General features: G+C 48.3%; 1 protein-coding gene across 1 annotated transcript; it reads right to left on the bottom strand.

Moving 5' to 3' along the window:
• Positions 1 to 1,497: 1,497 nt before the first annotated feature.
• Positions 1,498 to 8,968, bottom strand: LOC104288410. The gene is made up of 4 exons (XM_009887214.1): positions 8,777 to 8,968; positions 5,767 to 6,702; positions 5,496 to 5,676; positions 1,498 to 2,345 (listed from the first exon to the last, which is right to left on the bottom strand). The coding sequence occupies exons 1-4, from the start codon at positions 8,966 to 8,968 to the stop codon at positions 1,498 to 1,500; spliced, it is 2,157 nt and encodes a 718-aa protein (XP_009885516.1).
• Positions 8,969 to 9,850: the final 882 nt, after the last annotated feature.

Raw genomic sequence — 9,850 nt, 5'->3', positions numbered from 1 at the left:
TGACCTGGGTGCCAGCGGGTCCTTCGGCGCCCGCTGCGGCAGTCGCGATGCCGTCGACAGCACGGGGAAAGCTGGAAGATGCCCTCCGAGCAGTTGACTGAGTGAGTTTGTCTTTTTTTATGGCTCTTTAAACATCTAGAAGTTATTTGGTGATGGGAGATGTTGCTTGAAGAGGCGCAATTCTTGGCCGCGCAGTCCTCGTTGTGAAACGACAAAGGTGCGCTCGGTGGGACTCCGAAGAGCCCAACTCCTCCCTCGGCCGGCTCTGTGACGCCGAGCCGTGGCAGACCGGGAGCAGGAGAAACCCGAGCGCCAGCAGCGAGTGCGCCAGCGTTTCAGGAACCCGTTACCTGCCGCTTTGGGGTTACCGGCTCTGTGCCCTTAGACCAGACAAACAGACCAGACAAACAGGACTGCGTAAAACGTTCTTTTATTAGGTGACGTCAGCAGCCCAACCCAGCAACTCGCCTGGACCGTGAGGCTCTGTGTTGACTCAATAGTACTTGAACAGCTGAGAAAAGTTGACTACGTCTCCCAAAGTGTATTTATGGAGCTGTATTTAGCGCTCTGGGGAAACACTGCCCATAAAACCTTTCAACGCTGTCAGACGTTTTCAATAACTTTTTTAAACACAGTCACAACTTCTTAAATCTACAAATCTTTCACTGAGAAAAACGACGTAAACCTTGTTGAAAGCATTCCCGTGAGCTATGGATTTGCCATTGGCAAACGCGGCATTTCACCGTGCTCCTTCCACCCCAGAACTAACTCACGGTACTTATCTCTGCACGAGAAAGGCTCATGCAACAGAGCAAACGCTGTTTGCGAGGCTCAGCTCCCTAAATACGAGTGCAGCTTAAGCTCCCGGCCAGGTTATTCAGCTACCGAGCGCTCTCCACGTTAACAGCAGCTATTTTCTCATCATGTCAGTAATAATACAGTAGAACGTTAACTTGGTTTAGAGATGTGAAACCTAAGACTCTCATATTTATTTAACTTGCTGAACTATCAATTCCATTAATAGAAAGAGCAACAGAAGTTTTTCACTTAACCTGAAAGCTAAGGCAACGCAAGCGTGTTACACACGCTTGTGCAATAAGGGCTTCCACAAGCCCCGTCCTTCCCAGCGGGGGTCTGGACCTGTCCCCCCAGGAGCCAGCCAGCGCCACCCCACAGCGCCAGCCGGCACAGGGCCAGCGCTGCCGCCTCCCCGCGTCGTTCTGCTTGGCTGGGGAACCTGCACACTGCCGCGGCCGTGTAGGCAAGATACTCTCATTTTGAATTCTGTTTAAATGGGAGAGAATGAGTTCCTAATGAAATCGAATCACTGCACGTCAATTTAATAGCAAACGCAAACGCAGGCGCTGATGCTCTAAGGTGAAACTGAAGAGACGGATCTTCTCCTCGACCTGTACTAAATGTTGGCACTTAAACCTTTCAAAGCGTACTTCCAAACTCCTGTCAAAAAGGAGCACAGCAGGCACTAGGCGGATACCTTTATTTCTTGGACTTCTTTACAGGTTCTTTGACTTGCTGGATAATAACTTTCATGATCTTTTCCATTTTGGCTTTTGTCAGTGACTTTCTGCTGTACCATATCTGGTCCCACATGGAGCACAGGGGCTTGGGCGTGAGATAAAGGGGGTCGTAGTCATGGAGCATATCCAGGGGCCTCCTCTTAGCGTACTCCTTATAATCTGCGACCGGACAGTTTCCGGGATTGTCGGGCTTGGCAAAGAGGCGTGGACCCGCTTCCCCTGTATTCACCTCCGTGCTCAGATCATCCTTCCACTCCAAGTACTCCAGCTCTCCCTCATTCTTTTTCAGCACGAGCTGTCCCCAGTACAGACTGGGGCTCTGACTGTGTGTACTTGCCCCAAACCCCCTAATGGTGTTTGTGAACATGAGGTTCAAAAAGCCCTGAGGGTGCGCCTTACTTAAAATTCCCTTCTTACGAAGACTTTCCACATCTTCATCTGTCAGATTCTCCAAAATACTCCACTCTCCCTCCCTCTCTTTTTGAGAGAGGTGCTGATGCTTTAGTTTCAAGGCTTCCCGCGACGCTCTGAATTCCGGCCCTTTAACCACGCTGTACTCGTAGTTGTGATCCTTGAGGTATCTCTCTATGCTGCTCTGATAGAAGTGCAAAGAATTGGCGGAAAAATCTGTGCCGTTCCGTCTCTTTGCAGAACTGTAGAACGAGGCCAGGTAATTATTGAGGTCTTCGGGCGGCAGATCATAGATCTCGCGCGTTTCAGAAGGGCAATGTAAAACCAGCCAGTCTTTGAAAATTTTTATATCACCACTATTACGTTTTCTCTTTTTCTCCCACTTCTTCAACGCATCTAGAAGATAAAACACAGCTTTGTGAACAGCAAGAACTTACAAGGAGATCAGTGAAATATAAGGAGATGCAGAGTAACATTCACCTTCCTTTAAAAAGTAATTCAGAGATTATGGGACTTCCACAAGCCCCTTCCTTCACAGCGTTGGTCTGGACCTGTCCCCCCGCGAGCCAGGCGGCACAGGGCCAGCGCTGCCCTGCTCGTTCTGGCTTGGCTGGGGAACCTGCACACTGCCGTGGCCGTGTAGGCAAGGCACTCTTTCATTTTGAATCTCGTTTAAATGGGAGAGAACGAGTTCCTAATGAGAATGAATCACTGGGTGTCGTTGTGGGGTGCACATTCTACGGGCTTTCTCAGGCAGCAGAACAGGACTGGAGCCCGGACCTGTCTTTGGTGGCTTGGCTTGACCCTGAATTTCACCCGCGCCGATTTTGGAGTTGACTCTGTGTGTGCTCATGGCACCACTCTCATGGGACCGGTCACGTAATCGGCGGCTGCAGTCCTGAGCCTGCGATGCTGGCCATGCAGCCCAAGCAACTCCAAATGGATCTGATACGCTCTCATCAATTTGCAACGACTGTGGTGCGTATTTTATGGTGACTGCAGGGGCCAAACTCTGCTCTGTTAAAATAGGTGAGAGTTGGCCTGTACATGGATCTTGTGATCTGCCCCAGGACTAGGGAGCTGCCATTTCATATCTGCAAAGTGTTGTATAAGGCATTATGCAAAATACATTTTAAAACATTCATCTTTACAAAAATCTCTTCAGAGCAAGAGAGCTCGCACTGTGAAATAAAAACATTAACTAAAAGTTAGGCATGGATAGTATGGAAAAACAAAAAGATGAGTAAAAGTGTATTTATTTATTCCTTAAAAAAAAAAAAAAAAAAAAAAAAAAAATTGCCAGGATTCCGGTTGGGTTCTCTCTCGAGTTGCTATGGCAATACCACATCTACCTAGTTCGATGTAGCATGAGAAATTAATTCTTTGGATTGCTGAAAAGCTCCATCTGCTCGCCTGCGCCTCTTCCAGGGCTGACGAGGGGTGGCTGGAACAGGGTTCTAGAGCCAACGTCTAGAGATTCCCCGTCTTGCACCAAGCTATTTTGTACGCACTTAGTTGTTATCTTAAAATGCTGCGGCTGGACTGAGGTGGAGTCTACTGATCCCTGCGCCACTGTTTGCGGTTTTCTGCTTGTTTTGTTAGTGACTGCTCTGTGAAGGGGTGAATGGCTTGGAAATCAATACACACAGAGGCCTCGCTTGAGCCACCACCCATTTATCTTGGCAGAAACGGCGACACAGACATTCCCAGGTGAATTCCCAGTCCCTCCAGGTGATAGATGTTGCCAATTACAAAAATAGTCAAATCCTGTTCACAAAAAGCAGCTGTGCCAGTTTGCACAGTTGGGGCCACACAAGGAATACAAACGTCTGTAACACTGAGTTTATTCAGGAACAGTAATGGTGCTTTAAAAGTACACCCACTGTGTTACAGACAACCCCCAAGATACTGTTTTGGCAATCTCTTCTCTTTGGAATGCCACTGCCCGTCCCCTGCACTGCACAAACCTGCAGTAGGTGTTGCTCTTTAACGCTGCGGCTACGTGAGATAGGTCCTTATTTCAGCAGAGCACCGGACACAGCTGTCTGGTGCTGCGGGACGGGTATTTGGGGTGGGACGGGGGCAGCGGAGTTCCAGGAGTGCGGAGATGCGGTCAGTCGGGAAGCGTCCTGCGTGGCCGCAGGGCATGGCCACAGCAGCTCTGCCAGGCTGGTGCCCGGCGTGCCACGGGCAAGGCCGTGGGGCCGGACTGCGGGAGGAGAACAGGTTTTGGGGAATATGAAATGGGATTCTCCTACTGAGCACGCGGAGTGAGACACACGCTGTTGGGGGCTGCTCCTCACTTAGATGGAGCCAAGGCGTTAAGTTAGATGAAGTGGCGTTAAGCCACTGGATAGAAAACATATACTCTTACTCTTTGAATTAAATTTTTAAAATCTGCCTCAATGTTTACACCCAGATACTAGCAGACAAAACCATTAAACTGGCTAGACAGCAGTTTCCTTAATATTAATGTGAAAAAGGACCTGCAGGCACTCAAATCATTAGAGATGCAAATTTTGGGGCTTTACTATAACATCTTTAAAAACCTGGACATTTGCATTTTGTTTGAGGTGTTTAATCATTAGATTACAAAATATGTATCTACCTGGCATTAAGGCTCCAGTGTATTATACACATCTATCCTAAAAGATGATCGTTTATTAAATGAATTACACTGATTTTACCGGTGGCTTCCCCGCTGCTTGCAAAAGGCTAGCATGATCCCGATAATGTCCACAGCTGTTCCCTCTTGTGTGGACCGTGGCAGTTTTACAGCAGGACTACAACAGCCGCAAGCCAGCCTTCCAAAATCTTTGTCAAACAGCATATTCTTATGATACAGAATAATTTAAAATATGCTCTGTGCATGGCTTAGCCTCAGTATTGGAAGTCCCCTAGTAAGCAGTGTAGCTTGCAAGTTAATGTTTGAGCAATTATAACTGTCCCCACTCCAGTAGGATTCCAAGGACAGTGTGTATCAAAATCTTAAAATTCTTAAAAGCACTAAAGCAATTTGTTTAGCTCATGTAATTTAATATGGAGGGTTGAAACTTTGCTCCCATTGTGATCTCTGGGATCTCTGACTTTGGTGCAGCCAGAGTTTCGGCCACAATTTCTCTGTTTCACTGCTTTAAAAGTTACTTCCTCTTGTTTTCTTCTCTTGAGACCCGAGTTCCCATCCCTGGCTCCAGTTTCTCACAGGGACTCCCTCTTAAGTACAGCCAACATACTGTGTGGTGACACCACGTAAAATGAAAGACCAAAGTATTCAAACTGGGTTGTTAAGGCTGGACCACAGCCAAGTACACATCTGGGCACCTCAGTGAAAGGCATGATCTATCGAAGCGCTGATTGCTTTACCGTAGGAACCTTCTTAGTCCCTTTTACTGGAAACAAGACTGCCCCAAATCAGAGGCGTTTACTTAGATACTACAGTACAGATTTTGGCAGCTATATGAACTCACCCTCCTTTAATATTTTGGGAAATGATTAATAGAACACACTCACACACCCCTCCAGGAATAAAACGCCAAACTCTCTTACTTTCATATGAAGATGCGGGTGGATGGTCTGCGTTGTTGCGCTCTGGATTCAACAAGGCTGAAAGATGAGGTGCATGCCCAGATCCTGACGGTTCACCCTCCTCCACAGGGTTTTCTGTAATGTTCCCGCTTAAGCCTACTCCTGGTGTGCCATGGTCCGGAGGGCTCAGCTGGAGTTGCTGCTGGACATCTACAGTGGCTTCAAACTCGAAGAATGTCACAGAGGCGGGTGACTCAAGTTGGGCCTTTGCTTCAATGTTGGAGACAGGAACAAATTTTAAATGCTCTTTTGGTATTGCTGACCCAGTGGTGTTTCTTGCTCTGGAAGCTTCAGTTCCGGACCCTGCAGGATTCAGAGGTGCTAACTGCTGCCTGCTCTCCAGGCTCTCTTGGTTGCTGACGGGGGATTTCAGAAGGCAGGCAAGAGTCAGGGGTGGCTTTCCTGCGGGGGCAAAGCCAGATGCTTGGATGGCTGTTGGCTTGTTAAATGCCATCTTCTGACTACGATGCATGTACAAATCTACCTCGGCAGTTACACCTTTAATTGGTGATTCTGACAGAGTATTCTGGTTGATTCTGTCTCCTTGGTTGTCTTCATCTGATATACACTGTTCTTCATCAGAGATGATCTGTACATCTTCATTGCTTTCTAGCTTTACCTTATGTCTGTCAGTTTTGACTTCACCACCAGATGTTGACAAATGCTGCTTTGCTGCAAAGCACGATTTCATGGATTTGCTATTTTTCCCATTTTCTCTGGGTGATTCCCAGAGAGGTTCATTCCGTATTATGTAGACTGTGTTGTCTTTCTGCTGAGTGACCTCTGGAGATCTGCTTCGTGACCCTGTGCTAACAGCATCTGCTTTAGCCCTCTCAAAAGATGGGGTCATCCTGAACCTCTTTTCATCTAAATTAGCCTCCCTTGATGAAGCCTCAGAAGACACTAACCTCTGTCTCTTTCCTCCAGCTTTATTCTCTTCTCTGCTTCTGAAGTATAATTTTCCACACTGCCAGTGATAGGCATGTCCAACTCCACATATCCACACAACAGAATTGTCCTTGCTAGGATGACCCGTGTTCTGCACCGTGTCCAAGGCTGGGATTTGATTGCATATGGTCCCATGAGCGTGTGCCCAGGTCACAAGACTGGAGAGATCCATGTGAAGTGAACTGGCATCGCTGCACCCTCCGTCACCGACACTCTCATTCTGAAAAAACATGTTGGAGATAAGTTAAGTGGAAGAGCCCTGGGGACTGTTTCTAGCCCCATCTCAATAGAGCAATAATTATTTTTTAAAAAGAATCATTAGACGAATCACTGATCTACAACTTGTTCGTTCTTTCAAATAAATAAATAAATTTGTCCACTTTGAAGACCTGGAGGGCAGTTTGTGGGCATGGTCCTGGAACGATGAATTTATCATAGATACAATTTATGCGTACCTATGGGCTCCGAGTCCCAATCAAGTAGCTCAGCTTAAGAATTTATCACACCTCAGCTGAGCCACAGCAGCTGTTCCCGTGCGTGTTCTAAATCCACAGCATAACCGAGATTAACGCTCTGGCTGAACCACCCAAGCAGCGACCACAGTTCAGCTAACGGAAGGGAAACTTCCTGAAGTCTAGTGCTCTGTTTGCAAATCGGAGGCCTCTGATCTGAGCAAGCTCGAACCCATGGCCAATTCTGTACTCACTTATGGAAAATAACATGGGAAAGTGTCAGGAATCAGCTTCTTGGTCTCCCACCTCCCCATGGCCAACAGGGCTCAAACTTCTTTCATCTGTCAACGTGGCAGCACTAATTGCATCAAAGGGAAATTGGCTATATGAAGTTGTTGTTTGTGGGATGCTTTTCAGAAACTAAAAAATGGAACTTGCACCCCCATATTTAAAACCTTTTTTTAATAAAAATCTACATTTTTTAATGCTATAATTGATTCTGCTAGAAACAATTGTCTCTGGTATCACGCTATAAAAGAATACTCACCATGCTGCTGTTGTCTATCTCACTGAGCCTTCTCTCAGGTGGAGATCAGTAAGTGACTGAATATTCTTTCTTTCTCAGAACCTAAAATAATCATCATATGTGTGTGCGTCTATATGTGTGTGTATATATATATTTTAAAAAAATCTGGCTAGCAGATGCAACTAAATTTTTCCATGCTCAGTCCAAAATAAATGCTATTGCAGAACACGTGCCTTCATTAAGGTGAGCTCCCATTGAGCTCGAATGAGCTATACATAGAAAGCTTGACTCGTGTAAATATTTGCAGGATTAGCCTCTACAGTGTACCAATCAAAGTTGAAACTAAATATAAATATTGAAAATAGTATTTTAAAAACCAGACTCTGCGAGATGTTCCTTTCAGCACTGGCACTTTGAACACAAGCTGTGGTTAGCAATCTTTACTTCTCCAAATCGAGTGAACTGCAGAAACAGAAGTACCAAAAATAGTGAAGCTAGTTCAGATTCTGACATTATCTGACTTTTCAAATAGTAAAAAGAAGAGGAATTTTCCTAACTAAAGAATTCTTTGCATATATAACTCATATTTACTAGAGACGAAATCTGAAATTCTCCCATCTGTTTTGAAAAGTTCTGTGTCGCAGTCTAGAAAGTCGTCATCATTTCTGTGTAACAGCTTAGAGCACAATCGGTGCCATAACTTACCGTCAACACCCATACTGCAGGAGAGGCAAGCAGCCTTACGATGCTGTGACTGACACCACGTGCATCTACAGTTCCTAATGGCAGCCTTTGCTCCGGGCAGCTTAGGCTATTATTAATTAAAAGCTTTGCATTTAGTGGTGGTAAAAGATGCCAGAATGAACAACTGGATGCAGGAATGTTGTCTAAACTGGTTCTTTGAGCAGCTCTGGCCTAAATGTGACACGGCTTCCCAGTGAGAACAGACCCCTGTTGGCTTTGCAGGTGAGCACGCACGCGTGCAGAGCTCAGCACGCCGCGAGCACACGTCCTGGCCGGGTGCATGAGCTCGAGCCTCCGGCTCTCCTGCTCCGCACGCTCCTGTTCTCCGAGCGAGCTGCCGCAGACAGGAGAAGCCCATCCCAGCTGACAGATGTAGGGCTGCTCTGTAATCTGTGAATGCGGTGTTTGTCTGCAGGGATTTGTTTCATGAGCACGCTCGTTAAACGGAGGGAAAGCCTGTGAGTGCACAGGCAGGAAAGTGCCGTACTGCAGAAGCCCTGCGGTGCACCAGCACCCGAGTCAGAGGCTACGCCTGGTGCCTCTCGCGCCCTACCTCCACCAGCCATCCTTACCGGCTCCGCGCAAGGCGGTGGGGCGAGGAGGGACGCGGGTGAGGCTGAGGAGCTGTGTCTGGAGGAAGAGAAGCGCATGTGACTGGCCGGGCTGCCCGGGACGGCCAGCAGCCCCGTGTGCAGGGTGAAGCGTGGTGGCTGCTGCAGGGCTCGGCCAGCCTCAGTGACATGAGGTGGGGATGTGGAAACCATGCGGTGGGAGGCCCTTACCCTCTCCCTCTCCAGCCCGGCACCAGGACGGGGTCACCTGGGGCTCCCCGAGGCTGCCTGCCCTAACCCAAACCCCCTCATGGCCCGCAGGGACGGCCTGAAGGGGCCCAGGGGCACGCAAAGGAGCCTGGCCGGCCGGGGTGGGGGCAGCTGGCTGCCCCCTTCCTGTACACCCATCCTCACCATCCCATAGCAGCGTTGAGACCAACCAAACCCGAAGAAAACCCAGCGACTGTGAAACTGCCTCTTGGCCGAGCTGCTGCCCTGCAGAGGAGCCCTCTGGCAGCGTGTTTACAGGTGCCCTGCTCCGTCCATCCGTTCCATCCGTTCTGCTGCGGGAGCTGCGGGGCAGCAGAGGGATGGGCGGCCGAGCTCCAAGGCTGCGGCTGGCTGGGCACTTACCCACCACTTAATTTTAAGTGAATGCTTCGATCCACTGGCGCCAAAGCTAAATGTGCTCTGCTGGATGCGAAGCCTAAGCGAGTGAGCATGCAAAGACTTCGGGCAAAAGTTTAATTGTCCCAAGCAGGAAGGGGAAAAAGAAAAAAGAAGCCATGGAAGTGGTGTGGGCTTCCACAGTGCCCAGCACGAGGGAGCCTGTCTGCTGCCTGAGTGAGGCAGGGTAACGACTGCAATGACAAATACCCCCAGAACAATTAACGAGTGTTTGGTAGTTAGGCAAAGCTCACCCCTAAGAGGAACAGAAACAAACACACGCAAAGCATACAAGAAGAGCCCTCTCTAACCTCAGGCGACGGGGCAGGGAACTAAATGTCCCTTGCGAAGAGAAAAGCACAGGTCAAATCTCTCGCAGTGCGTCAGTTGTACTTCCTGATGGGGATGAAGAGTGGGCATCGGAACCGC

The sequence above is a fragment of the Charadrius vociferus genome, unplaced genomic scaffold (assembly GCF_000708025.1).
Source record: "Charadrius vociferus isolate BGI_N301 unplaced genomic scaffold, ASM70802v2 scaffold1416, whole genome shotgun sequence".
In the NCBI taxonomy this organism is placed as follows: Eukaryota; Metazoa; Chordata; class Aves; order Charadriiformes; family Charadriidae; genus Charadrius; species Charadrius vociferus.
This window is presented reverse-complemented; position numbering and strand designations above follow the sequence as displayed.

Bases quoted from the DNA above. Each gene is read 5' to 3' on its own strand.
- LOC104288410 (XM_009887214.1), bottom strand. From the start codon at position 8,968: ATGGTTTCCACATCCCCACCTCATGTCACTGAGGCTGGCCGAGCCCTG. The intron at 6,703-8,776 runs GTAAGGATGGCT...ATGTTTTTTCAG, and splicing joins CACCGCCTTGCGCGGAGCCG to AATGAGAGTGTCGGTGACGG. The intron at 2,346-5,495 runs GTAAGAGAGTTT...TTTATCTTCTAG, and splicing joins ACCCGCATCTTCATATGAAA to ATGCGTTGAAGAAGTGGGAG.